Source organism: Bombina bombina, chromosome 1, assembly GCF_027579735.1.
Source record: "Bombina bombina isolate aBomBom1 chromosome 1, aBomBom1.pri, whole genome shotgun sequence".
Classification (NCBI taxonomy): domain Eukaryota; kingdom Metazoa; phylum Chordata; class Amphibia; order Anura; family Bombinatoridae; genus Bombina; species Bombina bombina.
In genome coordinates, this window is record NC_069499.1 from 764,627,236 (window position 1) to 764,646,809 (window position 19,574).

At 40.3% G+C, this 19,574-nt stretch overlaps 1 protein-coding gene across 1 annotated transcript in view; it reads right to left on the bottom strand.

Moving 5' to 3' along the window:
* Nucleotides 1–19,574, bottom strand: part of LOC128660866 (copper-transporting ATPase 1-like) — a 157,623-nt gene that overhangs the window by 31,760 nt on the left and 106,289 nt on the right. The window contains exon 5 of the mRNA XM_053714949.1: nt 17,181–17,266. Coding sequence (XP_053570924.1) covers nt 17,181–17,266 — 86 coding nt within the window. The remainder of the gene's footprint in view (nt 1–17,180; nt 17,267–19,574) is intronic.

Here is a 19,574-nt window from a genome sequence, read left to right on the forward strand (position 1 = left end):
TAACAGGAACAATGCATGAAATTGGCTGTAGAAGGTAACCTTGCTGAACAAACATCTTTTTAAGCAAACCTTCTAACTTTTTATCCATAGGATCTTTGAAAGCACAACTATCCTCTATAGGGATAGTAGTGCGTTTGTTTAAAGTAGAGACCGCCCCCTCGACCTTAGGGACTGTCTGCCATAAGTCCTTTCTGGGGTCGACTATAGGAAACAATTTCTTAAATATAGGGGGAGGAACAAAAGGTATGCCGGGCCTTTCCCATTCTTTGTTTACAATATCCGCCACCCGCTTGGGTATAGGAAAAGCTTCGGGGGGCACCGGGACCTCTAGGAACTTGTCCATCTTACATAATTTCTCTGGAATGACCAAATTGTCACAATCATCCAGGGTAGATAACACCTCCTTAAGCAGAGCGCGGAGATGTTCCAATTTAAATTTGAACGTAATAACATCAGGTTCAGCTTGTTGAGAAATTTTCCTGAATCTGAAATTTCTCCCTCAGACAAAACCTCCCTAGCCCCTTCAGACTGGAGTAAGGGCATGTCAGAACCATTATCATCGGCGCCCTCATGCTCTTCAGTATCTAAAACAGAGCAGTCACGCTTACGCTGATAAGTGGGCATTTTGGCTAAAATGTTTTTAATAGAATTATCCATTACAGCCGTTAATTGTTGCATAGTAAGAAGAATTGGCGCACTAGATGTACTAGGGGCCTCTTGTGTGGGCAAGACTGGTGTAGACACATAAGGGGATGATGCAGTACCATGCTTACTCCCCTCACTAGAGGAATCATCTTGGGCATCATTTTCACTATCACATGCATCACATCTATTTAAATGAGAAGGAACTTTGGCTTCCTGACATACAGAACATAGTCTATCTGATGGTACAGACATGATAAACAGGCATAAACTTGATAACAAAGTACAAAAAACGTTTTAAAATAAAACCGTTACTGTCACTTTAAATTTTAAACTGAACACACTTTATTACTGAATATGCGAAAAAGTATGAAGGAATTGTCCAAAATTCACCAAAATTTCACCACAGTGTCATAAAGCCTTAAAAGTATTGCACACCAAATTTGAAAGTCTTAACTCTTAAAATAACGGAACCGGAGCCGTTTTTACATTTAACCCCTATACAGTCCCTGGTATCTGCTTTGCTGAGACCCAACCAAGCCCAGAGGGGAATACGATACCAAATGACGCCTTCAGCACGCTTTTTCAGTGTATCAGAGCTCCTTACGCATGCATCTGCATGCTTTGCTTCCCAAAAAACAACTGCGCATTAGTGGCGCGAAACTGAGGCTCTGCCTATGACTAGAGAAGGCCCCCAGTGAAAAAGGTGTCCAATACAGTGCCTGCCGTCTTTTTTATCAAAATTCCCAAGATAAAATTAACTCCTCAAAGTAATAAACCATTAAACATGTTTATAAAACAAACGTTTTAGCCCAGAAAAATGTCTACCAGTCTTTAAAGCCCTTGTGAAGCCCTTTATAACTTGTTATTAAAATGGCTTACCGGATCCCATAGGGAAAATGACAGCTTCCAGCATTACCAAGTCTTGTTAGAAATGTGTCATACTTCAAGCAGCAAAAGTCTGCACACTGTTCCCCTCAACTGAAGTTACTTCATCTCAACAGTCCTGTGTGGAGACAGCCATCGATTTTAGTAACGGTTGCTAAAATCATTTTCCTCTTACAAACAGAAATCTTCATCTCTTTTCTGTTTCAGAGTAAATAGTACATACCAGCACTATTTTAAAATAACAAACTCTTGATTGAAGAATAAAAACTACATTTAAACACCAAAAAACTCTAAGCCATCTCCGTGGAGATGTTGCCTGTACAACGGCAAAGAGAATGACTGGGGAAGGCGGAGCCTAGGGGGGATCATGTGACCAGCTTTGCTGGGCTCTTTGCCATTTCCTGTTGGGGAAGAGAATATCCCACAAGTAAGGATGACGCCGTGGACCGGACACACCTATGTTGGAGAAATGCTTATTAATAAAACAGTTTCAAACCCGTTTCAGCTACCACTAATTTTCCAATGGAGGAAAACAAAAAATGCTTTGCATACCGGAACTTGCATCCTGTATAAGTCATCTTGGCAAACAACCAAGACTGCAACAACCATTTACATAACAATTAAATTGTTTTCTGGCATATTACTGCACTAAACAGATTAAAACTTTTATTTCCTGTTCTACTACCAAACAAAATATATACAATATCTTGGCAATAATTATTTAGCAGTGTTGCCAACAGAAAATGTTGCCAGCCAGGTGGCATTATGAAGTAGCCAGGTGGAGGCAGCGTAAAACTTTTGTAATATTATAAAATGTTCTGCTATCCAAAGCAGAGATTAATTGCATAATTTAACATGACTGTATTTAATGATGATTTGTGCAACAAACATTTAAAAAATGAATTTTAGCTAATTTTAGCTTAATATTGGCTTAGATTTTAGTTGGGTGGTCGGTAAAAACAGCTGGGTGCTTATGGGTGTTACACCAATGTGGGATGTTCCTTCTCCATCAATAGTTAAAGTGAATGTAAATTTTTGCTGAATTATTCTTCCCTATCAATTCACAATCAAAAGATCAGTTAAACCGCTGCTTTATTGTTAACAAAATATGCAAATGTATTATATATTTTATATATCAACTTAAGCTCAGTTTTTCCTCCCATCCAGCTCTTCCTGTATTGCTACCGCATTACGTATAGAGCGGTCCCGCCCGCTCTATTGCGTAGTTGAAAAGCGCGTTCATGAGGAGTACTCCATTTGCGCATGCGTTTACCACTGTCTGGCCAATATGCGCATGCGTTCCATAATGCTTACGCAATCGATATCGGCACCGCTATTTTTAATGCCCATGCATCCTTACAGTGTATCTTGCGGAGGATCGATACTTACTTTCTACTCTCCGTGAATCTTGATGCAAATGACTGCTGAAAATTTAGTTGTGGACGCGCATTGCTTCAGAATCAGTCATCAGTTTGGGAACGCATGCGCATTAACATCACGTGACGTTTCAGAAAAGGGGCTGAACGCCTCTGGGGGGAAAAGCGGATTAGTTTAATCAAGTGTCAATCAAAGTAGAAATGAGGGACAAAATAGCAGGTGGAGGAAGCAAGTAAAAGAATTGTCGCTAAATAAGTATATATATCGATTTCAGGTAAGATTGTAAAAAAAGCATGAATTAAAGTGCACTTTATTTTTAGTGATAAACAATATGAGAATGAGCGATCGCATTGACTTTACATCCACTTTAAAGGACCATACGAATGCAAAAATTACAAGCTCTAATTTGTGTTTGCTTTACTGACCCTAGATAACTATGTGGTTTACCAGAGTATAGTTTAAGCTCTACTTGAGATCTGAAAGCCCTACAGCTCCAGAGCAGGACATGGAAGCGTCAAATAACCCATCAGTTGCCAGATGTTTTCTGTTTAGTAGTTGTAAGGCTTGCAGCTCTGAAGCAAGAGACTTTACCTATGTACTTAAAGGGGATTTCATTGCTGCACTATTGCTTGTAGTTAATAAAGTCAGACTTCAGAAGATGGAATTTAAATTTTGTTTGTTTAGATAGAGCATGCAATTAAAAAAAACCTCTAATTTACTTCTATAATAATGTTGCTTTGTTCTCATTTAATCTTTTGTTGGTGAGTAAACCTAGGTAGGCACATAGTAGGTCAGGAGTGTGTACGTGTGTTTAGCAGAAGTGCTTGCAAGATTGTTTGTATCAGTCATACATTGTTGCAAACACTGAAGAAGATTTTAAAGTTTTTTTTTGTTTTTTTTTAAATGGTACATTCTAGATCATAAAAGTTTAATTTTTACTTTACTGTACCTTTAAAGTCAGCACCAGAGCAGTACTACTGGGAACTAGCTGAGCACATCTGGTGAGCCAATGACAAGTGACATATGTGTGTAGCCACCAATCAACAGATAGATACCAGTAGCTCATTGTTGTGATGGAGCTAACTATAACAATGTGTCTTACCCTTTTGCTAAAGCCAAGCAACAGTACCAAAATAAAACTCTTAATACATTTGAGCATTTTCTTTTTGCACTTTTATGTCCCTTTAAAGGACTAGATTACACGTGAAGCGCTATTTAGCACTTTCGTTCTTGCGCAAGAAGTAAGCTTTTAGCATGCGTCTGGTTGCGTTCGTATTACAAATTGAAAGTAAAAAGTTATTGCTTGCGCGCTAACCCGTTGTGCGCAAAAAGATGAACATACAATATTGCACGCGTTAACCTATTCCCCTAAATAATTTCATAGATAAAGTTAGGGGGAAAAAACATAAAATTATGCTTACCTGATCATTTTCTTTTCGTCTGATGGAAAGAGTCCACAGCTTCATTCATTGCTTTTGGGAAAATAAGAACATGGCCACCAGGAGGAGGCAAAGGCACCCCAGCCAAAGGCTTAAATACTCCTCTCACTCTCCTTATCCCCCAGTCATTCTGCCGAGGAACAAGGAACAGTAGAAGAAATATCAGGGTGAAAGGTACCAGAAGAATAAATAAGGACACCCCATATAAAAATTACAGGTGGGGAGCTGTGAACTCTTTCCATCAGAAGAAAATAAAAATTACCAGGTAAGCATAATTTATGTTTTTCTTCTTAAATGGAAAGAGTCCACAGCTGCATTGATGCATTCATTACTTTTGGGAAAACAATACCCAAGCTATAGAGGACACTTAATGCCAAGACAGGAGGGTACAATAGGCGGCCCATACTGAGGGCACCAAGCCTGAAACCACTACCTACCAAAAAAAAAAAAAAAAACTGCTTCGTCCGAAGCCGAGAAACTTTGAAAGGAAAAGCCCAAATGACACAGACCCGCAGGTAGTCCAGAGCCAAGCCAGAGACCGCAAAAACTGACTCAACTGAGCCAACAGGCCTCCAAGAGACACCATCGCCCAACGGTCGGTTCCTCCTCACACACCCCTCACAAAAGAAGGGAACACCAGCCTTAACTCCCAAAGGTAGAAGGCCAGCAGAAAAAAATGAAAGGTCACATCCAGAAAGAGAAAACCCCTCCGAGCAAGCCCAGCGCACAAAGGCCCAAAAGGGACCTGACAAACAAGGGAAGACTATGCCTAGACCAAGGAAAATGGAGGTGTAGGACCGGGCATAGAAACAGAGAAAACTTTCTCTCAAACGTCGTGCAAAAGCACCAAGGACTACAGAGACTCCTCACAGAGTCCTGAACTTGGAACTCAGAAGTATTCCGCTACAAAAAACTTGTAACAGACCCAGACGAAAAAGCTTAAAGGGACAGTCTACACAGGAATTTTTATTGTTTTAAAAGATAGATGATCCCTTTATAACCCATTCCCCAGTTTTGCATAACCAACACAGTTATAATAATATACTTCTAACCTCTGTGATTATCTTGTATCTAAGCCTCTTCAAACTGCCCCTTTATTTCAGTTCTTTTGACAGACTTGCAGTCTAGCCAATCGGTGCCTGCTCCCAGATAACTTCACGTGCACGAGCACAGTGTTATCTATATGAAATACGTGAACTAACACCCTCTAGTGGTGAAAAACTGTTAAAATGCATTCTGAAAAGAGGTGGCCTTCAAGGTCTAAGAAATTAGCATATGAACCTCCTAGGTTAAGCTTTCAACTAAGAATGCCAAGAGAACAAAGCAAAATTGGTGATAAAAGTAAATTGGAAAATTGTTTAAAATTACATCCTCTATCTGAATCGTGAAAGTTTATTTTGGCTTAGACTGTCGCTTTAAGTCCAGAACACACTCCCATCCTCAGGATGACATAGGGAATACTTGCTGAGAGCAAAAGCCAACTCCTAGATAGAGGGCACCCTCTAGGCAATCCAGGTTGCTAGACCTGCCCACAGTTCATAAAAAAAGGGGGATTATAACCTCCACAAGGTCCCCCAAGAAGACGAGTGACACCCCGAACCAAAGGTGGAGCAATCTTAGACCCTCTGCTGGTAAGCTTTTTTTTTAATCTTTTCTTTTTATTAGTTTTTTCACAAAATACATCAAAACAAAGCAAACAAAAAAAAGCCGAACCAAATTATAACAAAACACAAAGATAAAATCAGATCAATAGGAAGTCAGGCTTTTTAGTACATACATAGATAATTGAACAACATATCATAGAAATGTCACATAAATATTATAATCTGTTGTCGCAGATATGGATCACCTATACCTAAAGATTCCTACCACCTATTAATCTGTGCTTAGCAATAAGAAAAAGAAAAATCCTATAAGAGTACCTTCTATTCACAGCTTAATAAATTACATTCAATGATCAAGTATTAAATTATATTACCTCAATTTAAACTTCCCGAGTACCTTTTATATGAAATATATTGTGGGAGAAAAAAAGAAAAGAAAGGGGAGGGGAGGGGGAGAGACTGAAATTCCCGTATTCGTTTCTTATAGTCCAAATTTATAATCTACCCCATCTTAAATCGGATTCCGGCCCAACTTTGAGGAAATTGACCGGTTATTACATTTATTAACACGTATTCAGTGTTCCTAAGTGGGAAAACTAGTTGAATCTGAAGATTCTCAGACAATGAGAGAATTAAAATTTTCCATTTATTAAAGAATCTCCCTAGTTGAAAGGTAGAGAGGTCCGATACTGTTCAGACATACATTGTTTAATTAAAGCATTTTTACATGCCACAAATTTGGGGGCTTTGCAAGATTTCCAGTCTTTAAGAATTACATTTCTAGAAATAAATATGATAGTGTTAATTAGTTCATTTTCTTTGTTTTTTTCTGTATATTCAACTAGAAAAAAAAAACATGAAACATTTGTATATTAAATTCTACTTTTCAACCAGAAATTAATTTGGTTCCATAACTAATATTTTCGGACAAAACCAGAAATAGTGTATAATGTTTGCCTGATCTGAACAACATTTAGGACATCCTTGTTTAGTTCCAAACCACTTGTTTAACTTAGCATTAGTTATATAAGTTTTCCTAATCAATTTTAAATGTGATTCTCTCCAATTCGTGGGGACCCAAGATTTATTACTTAATTTGAAAGATTGTTGTATTTCCTCTATATCTAATCTAGGGAACTCATTGTGCCATCTGTCTCTTATGTCAATCAGGTATTCTTCATCTTGAAAAGAGTTAATCAAAATCATAGATTATTGAAATAGATCTCTTGCCCGCTTTGTACAATTTAATTATGTTGGTTAAAACTCCTAGAGACCAATTAGGTTTATATTTTATTTGTAGATCATTAATATAATGCCTAACTTGAAGGAAGGCATAAAAGTCGTTTTTTGGGCAAATCGTATTTCTTGGAGATGGGTAGCCAGGTAGCTACTATGCGACTTGGGCTAATCCCCTTTAAGGGACACAATGCGCTGCTCAGTTTATCAACCAAGAAAGGCTGAGACCTCGCCAGGGAACAAACTAGCAACCCTCAGTCTGCTACAGTACAGAATAGCCACAAAGCATGAGAATGCGGAACTAGCCGTCCAGCTAGCCCACCTAGACTCTGAAGATGACAACAGCTCTCAGAACCCACTTCCAACCAGGTGCGAACCCCAGCAACAGCAAGTAAACAGCAAAAACCGTCTCAAAACAAGCAAAAGAATGGCCACAGCCAATCCAACAGAGCACGGGTGCAACCCGACTCCTTAGAACAGACAACAGGGCCGCAGACCCAAAGGATCTAGCAAAAAGGTCCACTTAGTCTTGACACAGAGCCAGTAAGACTCCAAACGGAACGGAATGGAACCCAGAGAGAGAAACCTTTTCAGCTAGGGAAACAGGTCCCAACTCCTGAACCAGGAGAAGCCTTAAGAAAAGGACCACCTCTCTTAAAGGAAACTAAGCTCTCACCCAAGAAGGGGAACGGGCTAACAGGCATCACCTTCCATAAGCCGCAAAGCTACAGGATAAAGGAGAAAACAATCCCACTTAAAAGTTATTCCCCCAAAAACTAGCCTGCTAACACGCAACCAATGTGCAATAGTAGCAGTAGTGACACTGCAAATCAATTCACCAGCCGAGCAGTGAATTCGATGGATACTGGCAAGCTGACTAAGGGAAACAGGCTAAGGTGCAACATAAGCCCCAACGAGCAACGACACTCAGAAAAACCTGGCCAACCAAGATCAGATCAAGAATCCAAGCAAAAGGACATAGCCCAAGTTTCCAGGAACTGGGGACCCCGAACCAACCCTGGAGCCTAAAGGTCCGGTAACAACTCCACAAGGGAAAATGCGGAAGGAAACCCAGCAACCGGAAGCCCCAGGGAGAACTGGTCCAAGCTCCCAACTGTTTAGATAAACAGCACCTGCAACCTTAACACCCTGTCTGAACAACAACCCAGACTACAGGGGATACAAAATGCAATATCCAGATCACCTGGATAACGAGAAAAACTTGCAAGTCCCGACCTAAGGAAGAGACCACCCCTTGCCGTCCCACTCTCCAAGGCGGTAAAAAGTTGTGCAACGACGCTAGAGCTTCTAGACTCGCCAACAGCCTCAGGACAATAAGGCAAGGGGATACCTCGAGGTCAAAACCACTGGAGCAAAGGCTGGTCTCCACATCACCTCCACACAAGCGGATGATTATAGGGAGAAGGGGCACGAGCCATCCCCAGTTCTGGGAGGAACCCCAAACAAGCCCAAGGAGACCACACCTAGTGTCCCCAACAGGGAACAAACATCTCCCAGGCCCCTAAAAGGAGGCCTAACATGGAGATCACAGAGGGAGATCAAAAAGTCTCATAAAAACAGCTAGACAGTACACAGTCGATGTGCAAAGGCTGCAGCTGGTTACAATCTGCAACCCAACTGCTGCAAGGCAGCCAAACTACTCCTTAACTTACTAACTGCTGAGGACCAAGTCCAATGACAATCCTCGAGCCTCAAGAGAAAAAAGGCGAAACCGCCACACGGCGGGAAAAAGGCGCTAAGCCCTCCGGTAATACCAGATGCCATAGAAAAACGCAGCGGAGAATCCACTGACCCAGTCATCCAAATCGAAGGCTATAAAACTGAGACAATCCTTCTCGCCTTGTAGACTCACAGGTCCTCTAGGATGCTTAGTTGAATGAAAAAAAGGAAATTTATGCTTACCTGATAAATGTATTTCTTTTTTGACACGATGAGTCCACGGATCATCTAATTACTATTGGGAATACCTCTCCTGCCCAGCAGGAGGCGGCAAAGAGCACCACAGCAAAGCTGTTAAATATCACCTCCCTTCCCTCCTAACTCAGTCATTCGACCGAAGTAAAGGAAAGAAAGGAAGCAACAAGGTGCAGAGGTGTCCGAAGTTTATAATAAACCAACAACCTCTCAATCAAAAACAGGGCCTCATCGTGTCAAAAAAGAAATAAATTTATCAGGTAAGCATAAATTTCCTTTTCTTTTTAATGACACGATGAGTCCACGGATCATCTAATTACTATTGGGAACCAATACCCAAGCTAGAGTACACGGATGATAAGGGAGGGACAAGACAGGTAACCTAAACGGAAGGCACCACTGCTTGAAGAACCTTTCTCCTAAAAGCGGCCTCAGCCGAGGCAAAAGTGTCAAACTTGTAGAACTTTGAAAAGATGTGAAGAGAGGACCAAGTTGCAGATCTATTCCACAGAAGCTTCATTTTTTAATGCTCATGAGGAAGCAACAGCCCTCGTGGAATGAGCCTAACTCTTTCTGGAGGCTGTTGTCCAGCAGTTTCATATGCCAAACGTATGATACTCTTCAGCCAAAAAGAAAGAAAAGTAGCTGTAGCTTTCTGTCCCTTATGTTTTCCTGAGAAAACCACAAACAAGGCAGAAGACTGACGAAATTCCTTAGTCGTCTGCAGATAAAACTTTAAAGCACGAACCACGCACAAATTGTGCAGAAGCCATTCCTTCTGAGAGGTAGGATTAGGACACAAGGAAGGAACAACAATCTCCTGATTATTGTTACGTTCAGAAACTACTTTAGGAAGAAATCCTAAATTAGTACATAAAACTACCTTATCCAAATGAAAAATAAGATAAGGAGACTCATACTGCAATGCCGAGAGCTCTGACACTCTTCGAGAAGAAGAAATAGCAACAAGAAACAAAACTTTCCAAGATAACAACTTAATATATAAGGAATGCATAAGAACTTTAAGAACTATTTTACCACCTCCTTGCTCCTAACGTAGGCAAAGAGAATCACTGGGTTGGGAGGGAAGGGAGGGAAGGGAGGTGATATTTAACAGCTTTGCTATGGTGCACTTTGCCGCCTCCTGCTGGGCAGGAGAGGTATTCGCAATAGTAATTAGATGATCCGTGGACTCATTGTGTCATTAAGAAGAAAAGAAATGATAACATGAGCACTCGGCACCTTGACCGGACCAGCCAATCAGAACGGCGCCACGTGTCTGAACAGCCACTAGACAGAACCGAACCCAACAGGACCAGCCTGCATCCGGGTCCTAACCGTCAGGCCGTATAAATCCTTCCTCAGAGGGAAAGAAGGGAAACAGACAAACATGTCCCCAAAAACACTTCCGCTAAAGTAACAGAGAGCATCGATCCCAGTGTAAGATTCCTGAAGGAAAATAATAACCAAAATAAAGACATCCTAACCAGATAAAAAGAAAATATAAGGCAAGCCGTAGGTTAACGCCCAATAAAGAAACAGGCCTACCGCAGGACAAGCCGAACGGAGCACTAATCCAAACAAACTGTGAAGGATCGCAAACAAGAACAGTCAGGAGAATACATCATCCCCACATGTCTACTGAGGTGTACCATTCGAAGCAGACTCAAAAAATCCCGTATCCGAGGATAGGATCATTTAATAAACAAAAAAACCATGTCCGAGTAGGACACGAAGACGCGCCACTCTATAACGGAAGGCACAACACTCAGGGACAGTTACACCCGCAGGGAACTGTACAGGCCCTCCCCAAGGTGGTAGACCCGGGACAATAGGGCACAAGCACAAAAGCGCATAAACGTCCGGACTCTGCAGGCGAATAATCGCCAAAAATATGTGGAAGCAAAAACGTGCTGCAAACTTCGGGGGAACACGCCAACCTGCATGAAGGAATAATCATCAACTGGGTTATCTGCATGTGTAGAAGTATGGTGTGGTAGGGAACTCGCCTCTCCGAGGACGGGACCCCCAGAGGCGGCTGGCTCAGCTGACCCCTGATTCCCCGAGCCCGAGGAACCAGGCACTCTCATATAGCATACAGAACAAAACTGGTTGACGTGTCAACGAGGCAAATCCAGATTCTTCACCGGACGCAGAATCTGAAATTAAAATAGTCTCAGTATCAGAATCCTCCATAACTGAATCTGAAGTTGGCACAGTCTCAGCATCAAAATCCTCCATAACTGGATAGAGGTAAAGCAAATATGGACTAAAGAAGTAACACAAAAACGGCACCTGACACCCACAATGGCTGGGACACTCGCCACCTCCTATGACCAGACCCCTGTGAACTAGAATTTCTCCTTCGCCATACGGTCGGGAATGCGGAAATGAAAGACGGAGCGTAACCACGCCCGACCACAAGGTGAACCGTATAGTCCAAAAAAGCGTGCCGAACCATAAGGTTGCGTCACTTCTAAAGGCCTCAAATGTTCCAACCACGAGCCCGTAAACACCACACATAAGCAGAATAACCAACATGATTATAAACCCCCATGTTTAATAACCCCCCTCAGGAGATATTAACCCTTGATTCCAAGATACTAAAGGAGACTCACTGAGACCCTTAAGTTAAGTTAGACCCGCAAAGGTGGTAGCTTCTCAGGAACACAATCATTAAAGTACACACATAAAGAAAGTAAAATTAAACGATCTTACCGGATTCTACGCTGTGGAACAGGAACACAGCCTTTCAAGTGTGATGGATAGTAGCATCGCCTCCGCCATGGACTTGAGAGAAGAAAGCAGGCAGCGGAGCGAAGTTCGACAACCCTGATTGCTTGAGGAGCTGTTAACATGAGTCGGGATGGTTTCGCAGAAAGACTCTTCCTGCATCTCTGGACTCTAACTTTCATCCAAGCCCTCACTGAGAGATTGACAGGACTACTTAAAACGCCAGTCACATACTGAAGAGTACTACCCTCCATAAGATATAAAATAAATTCTGACTCTTCTCTGCCAACCTCCTGGGATGAAACGCAAAGAATGACTGGGGGATGAGGGGAGTGGGAGGAGTATTTAAGCCGTTGGCTGAGGTGTCTTTGCCTCCTCCTGATGGCCAGGTTCTTATTTTCCCAAAAGTAATGAATGCAGCTGTGGACTCTTTCCATTTAAGAAGAAAAAACAGCCTACTTGTACGCCAATTCAAACGCATATTTTCAAGTGTGTTAACTCGAAATTAAAATATGAATATTTTTATATTCCAATATTCTTCCGAAATCACTGAAAAAGCAATTTTCGGCCGAGACATTTCAGCGGCCAAAATTTTGGTGCATCCCTAATCTATACCTATATAAATGTATATATTGATTGATTATATATAGGAAGAGATATATACAGATTTATATAGAAATATATAAAAAGTTAATTGAAGGACCACAAAGCTAATAATATTAGATTTGTAAAGGTTGAACTCGATGGACTTGGGCCTTTTTCAACCTCATCTTCTATGTTACAATGTAAATATCTATTTTTTTAAATACATAGAACATATTCTGCTATGTGCAGAACATTGAGATGTGAAATATTTACAGTAAATACATAGTTAAAACCTAAATATTGCATAAATAAGTTTTACATGTTTTCCTCTACTTGACTGTAAAGGGCTCCAATGCATTTATATATATAGGTTTAGGTGTGTGTGCATATGTATTTATGTGTGAATAAATGTCTGGAAATACATATATACACATATAAATACATAAATATATATGCACAGACATTATATATATATCTCACACACATACATATTTAGAGATGTATATGTATGTTTCTCAATGTTAAAGCCCTTTACCTGCCTTTTTTTTTTCTTCTAACACCTAAGACCTTATATCTTTGAGCCCTTATAACGTTTTTGTGCAATATTATTTTGAATCATTTTTATAAAAGGAGTTATTGTGAGTGTAACTGTAATTTTACATGTCATTTTGATGTGTATTGTGACACTTTTTATTCAAGTGTAACAGTTAACCCGAGCTCTGAAGTCGCGCTAACCTGATGCATATTAACTAGGGATGCACCAAAATTAAAATTCTAGACCGAAACCGAAAATTCAGGATGCCCTTGGCCGAAAACCGAAAATGACTTTTCCAACAAATGATTTTAAAACAGTTTTTTTCTATAATTTTATTATTAATATAAGATTTTTTTAATATTGTGTGTGTGTGTGTATATATATATATATATATATATATATATATATATATATATATCTTTTTAAAACATAATGACAATAGAACTACCCTGATCGAAAGTTTACATACCCCAGTTCTTAATACCGTGTATTGGCCCTGGAGGCTCTTTATCTTCTCAGATGGTAAAGCTGACCACTCTTCCTGGCAAAAAGCCTCCAGTTCCTGTAAATTATTGGGCTGTCTTGCATGAACTGCACGTTTGAGATCTCCCCAAAGTGGCTCCATGATATTGAGGTCAGGAGACTGAGATGGCCACTCCAGAACCTTCACTTTATTCTGCTGTAGCCAATGACAGGTCGACTTGACCTTGTGTTTAGGATCATTGTCATGTTGGAATGTCCAAGTACGTCCCATGCGCAGCTTCCAGGCTGATGAATGCAAATTTTCCTCCAGTATGTTTTGATGTGACGGATACCCCGACTGGGTAGCTTCGCCAAAGGGGTCCTGCTTCCTCCCGGTCAACTGCAGCTATGTAGCTGGCAAGTGACCACAGTCCTTGTGCCACCCCTGATGCTCGACAGCACCGGTATTCAGGGTCCAACCCTGTGGCGGACTCCGGCTACTCAGACTAGGTAGCTCTGACAGAGGGTCCTTCCTCTGCCTGGAACAGGCTGCTATGTAGCCCAGGAAAGTGATTTTAGCAGGAGCCCACCCAAATAACTAGACATACTAGCATTCAGGTGAAACAGGAACTCATTTTATTGAAAACACACACTCCTTTTATACACAAAGCTCATCTTGATAAGATACTGGACAATCCCACAATTTTCCCGCCATTACCACCCCTCCAGACAGACCGGCACCTCCATAGCAGCCACAGTCTCACAGAATCCCAGGACCCAGGGGTGGCGGTTTCGGGGGGATCACGGGGGAGCGGCGGCACTTCCAGGGTGTCATTTTAAAGCTCTTGTGCCCAGATGCCACAGTCCAAAAAGCGGCATTATTTGTCACTGGGGACCGGAGATACAGCCCGTTTAAGTTATGGGGGTAGGGGTGTCAAAAAAACCCCGGTTCCCAAAGGAGCTACCCTCCGGTAATTCCTCCACCTCTTGTCCTCCCTATGGGCTACTAATCCCCAAAAGAGCGGAGCTCTGGGGCAAATGATTGCTGGAGCGACCAGGGGTAAAGTTAGCGGGTGTCCTGCTGTTCTGTGGCCGACCAGGAGTTTCAGGAGCCCGGCCAGCATGAGAGGGGTTAGGCGGGTGTCCGTTGTGAGGCGGCCGACCGTGAGTTCAAGGAGCCCGGCCAGCCTAGGAGGGTTTTCCCGGTCATAGACCAGCTCTTCTCTTAACAAGTTTAGAACACATAACAAGCCAACAAAAGCTTCCAGAGATTGTGGTTGCTCTGAGTAGCCAAAAACCGCTGAGAAACAGTGGTGAGGTTGTAGGGGGGGTAGGGGTTGAACCCTTGCAGCACAGTATCCGTGTGTAAGGATGCTGTACCTTTAAGTCTCTCTCCACCCCTTTCTCTCCTAAGATACTTAACCTCACTTCCTTTAAACAGACATTGCTTGAGTATTTTGTTAATAGTCTAGCTGTATCTTACTCTGGATTTAACAACCTCAAATCAGGCTACCTTTTCATAAGAATTTTGGAACATTTATTCAGTTTCCTTTTTGTTTCAAACAGTGATTTATTTGCTGTTTTCCTCAATTCATTCCTGAGTGATTTCCTGTGCCTATCAGCCTCATTCTGGCTTCTGACCTCCTGTCAGCTTGCTAGGAATCCTGCTTACAAGGAACTTTGTGAATCTACACACATCTCTGAAGCAGCTGGGATATTTGGATAACAAACCTCCATTTAACAGACTGCAATCCTCTTCATTTCAGCTCTCTGTTGTGCATCTATTTGCAAGCCTGAAATCGCAAGTATAACTTTTGTATAAGGAATTACCTGACATTGTTTGTTTGCTTGCTTGAACTTTTACTACTATATTTCTGTGCTTTGCTTGAAACAAACATCTTGTTCTCACATTCAGATACATTTGTATACATGTTCCTGAACTCTAAAATATTATTCAAAGTGTCTATTGCTAGCTGGGCATATATTTATATTACTTGCTTGTCTCTGCACAGTTTGTTTTCATGTTAAATGAGAACCCTTGCAACACTTAATTAAATCTGCTGATTTTGTTCATTGCTAAGGTTAATAACATTTTTCCTTAGAAGCAAATCTCAGCTACAAAACTACAATTTATAAACACAAGATTTTAACACACATACTGTTAAAACCTTACATAATACTCAAGCCATAAAAAAGAAAAATGATATATTAAAATGGATCCTAAAGAAATCAGTTCTCAATTTGAAACACTTAATCACAAAATTGATTACTTAGCAAGGGGTTTAACTGAGCTCCATGCAGAAAAAGCAGCACTAAAGAGTGTTCTTAAAGACATAGGGCTCCATGTACTAAGCAGTCAATTCATCCGTCATTGTAGACGCGGATAAACTCGCCGTTACTCGCCGCGGGCGAAATGGTGTCCGCTGTCGCTATGTACTAATATTCCCCCAATAAATAGACAAGTCTAGCCCGCCGCGAGCAGTTGCGGATTGTTGATAAATTTGACGCCTCGCTCGCCGCGACTAAGCTGATGTACTTAACTTTCAGTTGAATTGTCTGGCCAATTATTAACACGTGACATGCAAGGTGTCACGAACATCATAGTAGTCGCGGGAATAGAATTTTGCTCCTATAAAAGTTCAACTTATCTAAACAACTTTATTATTGTTCAAAATTTTTTGAAGAGTGATAACAGAGCGTTATTTTTGTAATATTTATTTACAATTTGGATATGGCTTCATCTGGGTCTGATAATATATAAATATTAATATAAAAATAATTATAAAGATTGACAACTATACAATACAAATTTAAATAGATTACTCTTTAATTACAGTCGACAAATTGGGCGCAATTTATGTACATGGAAATGAGAGACAAATTAGACGCCAGTTATGCTGTAAGTACAATGCTGATATTACTGCCTTTTATATATGTCTAGACTGGCGTCTAGATTGACTTTCCTATTGTTTTGTACCTTGCCCGCCACCTAAAAGGTGGCGAGGCAAAAATAACGAGGTGGGAGCGGAAATTGTAGCGAGCGGACAAATAGATTTTTTAGTACATTCGTTTTTGGCGAGTTGGTGGTCAAATGTGTCTAATTACAGTGAAAAATGGAGCGGTAGCGAGGTTTGGCGGATAAGTACGCTCGCAATTTTAAAGATGCGAGTTTTAACATAATTGACGGCTTTGTACATATCAGTTTGCGAATTTTGACGCGAGATTTGTTGCGGGTAGCTCGCTGACTGCTTAGTACATGGAGCCCATAGTAACACCAAAATCAAGTGACCCTCCAGAACCTCACATAAATCCCCCACCCTTGTTCTCTGGCAAGAGGTCTGAATTTAGGGATTTAAAAAATGCCTGTCTGCTTTTTTTTACAATGAAATCTCGCACATATCATTCTGAGAAATTGAAAGTTTATACTACAATATCTTATTTAACTGGTAAACCCAGGGCCTGGGCCAACCGGTTCTTTGAATCAAATAGCCCAATACTTGATTCATTAGATCAATTTTTTACTGCCATTGCAGCACTGTATGAGGACACAAATAAACAAATAAATGCTGAGACTAAATTGCGCTCCCTAAAACAGGGGAAACGCCCAGTTGAGGAGTTTATTACAGACTTTCAAATGTGGGCTGCTGATTCATTATGGAATGACATAAGTTTAAAAAACCAATTTAGACTTGGTCTAAGTGAATCATTAAAGGATGAACTCTCTAGAGTTGGAATGCCAGATACCCTTGATGACCTGATAAAGCTATCGACTACACTGGACCGCAGGTTGAGGGAACGTCGTGCTGAAAAATATTCCACAGATGTGTTTCCTAAAAGACCAGTAAGTCATGTTACTGAAAGATATGCTAACCAGAGTACCCCCATGGAAATTGGCACACTTAAGGGACCTCTGACACAAGAGGAGAAATTAAGGAGGAAATTATCTAACTTATGTCTATATTGTGCCAATAAAGAGCACACAGTCGCCACTTGTCCTATATTGAATCGACACAAGAAGGGTAAAGAAAAAATTATAAATACAATTACTCCCAATGAAATTGAATCTAAACTGACTTTGTCCCTATCTTTACAGTGGGATCACCTACAGGTCAAGACTAATGCTATTATAGACTCAGGAGCTTTTGGTTGTTTTATTGAGGCTGAGTTTGTTAAAAATAAAAAAATTCCTTCCATTGCAAAACAAAACCCAATTTTTGTAAAGGTTATTGATGGTACTTTAATTCACAATGGGCCAATAACACACTACACTATACCTCTACTCATATCAACACCTAAAGGTCATACTGAATATATAAGTTTTGACATAATACCCAAATCTATACAAACAGTTATACTAGGATACCCCTGGCTTACCAAACATAATCCCACAATTGACTGGTCTAAGAATGATATCCAATTTGTATCCCCATTCTGTAGCACTACCTGTTATCCACATCAGGTTATAAGTAATGTAAACATTGACATCCCATCTGACTACCAAGATTTAAGATACGTATTTGATATTAAAGAAGCAGAGACTTTACCTCCGCATAGGATATATGACTGTCCCATTGACATTAAACCAGGCTCAGAAATCCCATATGGTAAAATATATCCTCTATCTCAAAAAGAATTACAACATCTTAGAGAGTATTTAGATGAAAACCTAAAGAAAGGATTTATAGTACCTTCTACCTCACCTGCTGCTGCAGGGATTTTTTTGTCAGGAATAAGGATCAATCCATAAGAGCAATAATAGATTACAGAGCCCTTAACGCAGTAACAATTAAGAACCGTTACCCTCTACGACTCATCCCCGAACTTCTTGAACGTCTGAATGGCGCTAATATCTATACCAAATTGGATTTAAAAGGCGCATACAATTTGATCAGAATCAAGGAAGGGGATGAGTGGAAAACAGCCTTTAGGACCAGATATGGTCTGTTCGAGTATAAGGTGATGCCATTTGGGCTCTGCAACACCCCCCGGTACATTTCAGCATTTTATAAATGATATTTTTAGGGATCTTACGGATATTTGTGTAGTCATATCTTGATGACATTTTGATATACTCAAAGAACAAACAAGAACATATAAAACATGTTAGATGGGTACTAACACGTTTACGTGATCATAGATTATTTGCTAAGTTAGAAAAATGCCAATTTCACGTTCATAAAATAAAATTTTTAGGATATATCATCACCCCTGACAAAATACAAATGGACCCAGACAAACTAACAGCAATCACAAATTGGCCAAGACCCTCAACTGTTAAGTCTCTTCAAAGATTTTTGGGTTTCACTAACTTCTACATAAAATTTATCTTTAATTTCTCAGCTATTATCAAGCCATTGACTAATTTGACAAGAAAGAACATGAGATTTAAATGGACACCTGAAGCAGAACAAGCCTTCGAATTTCTGAAAAAGAAATTTGTAACTGCACCAATTTTAAATCTCCCAGATCATTCTTGCCAATTTATTGTAGAAGTAGATGCATCAGATTCAGGAATAGGTGCAGTATTGTCTCAAAGAAAAGATGAAAAATCTAGACCACATCCTGTAGCTTTCTATTCAAGAACCCTGTCACCTGCTGAAGTCAACTACTCAATTGGTGACAAAGAATTGTTGGCCGTCAAATCAGCTCTAGAAACTTGGAGGCACATATTAGAAGGAACCTACAAACCATTTATAATTTATACGGATCATAAAAATCTTCAGTATTTAAGAAATAACAAAACGCTTTCCTCCAGACAAGTCAGATGGGCACTATTTCTTGACAGGTTTGACTTCATAATCACCTACAGACCAGGATCCCAAAATGTTAAGGCAGACGCATTATCACAAATTAATGACAATACACAAAGAATAGAAAATACTATAGACCTCATACCGCCAAACAAAATAATAGGAACTTTAGGCTCACTTGAACAAGAGATATTAAAAGAATTACAAACTGAAGTTCCACTTGATAATGAACATTTGGTAAAGAATATCTCAGGATTATACTACTACCATGATAAACTCTACATTCCACAATCACTTCGCCATGCCATTTTACACCAGTTCCATGATGCACCTATCTCTGGACATTTGGGGATCACAAAGACCAAAGAATTAATTAAAAGACATTTCT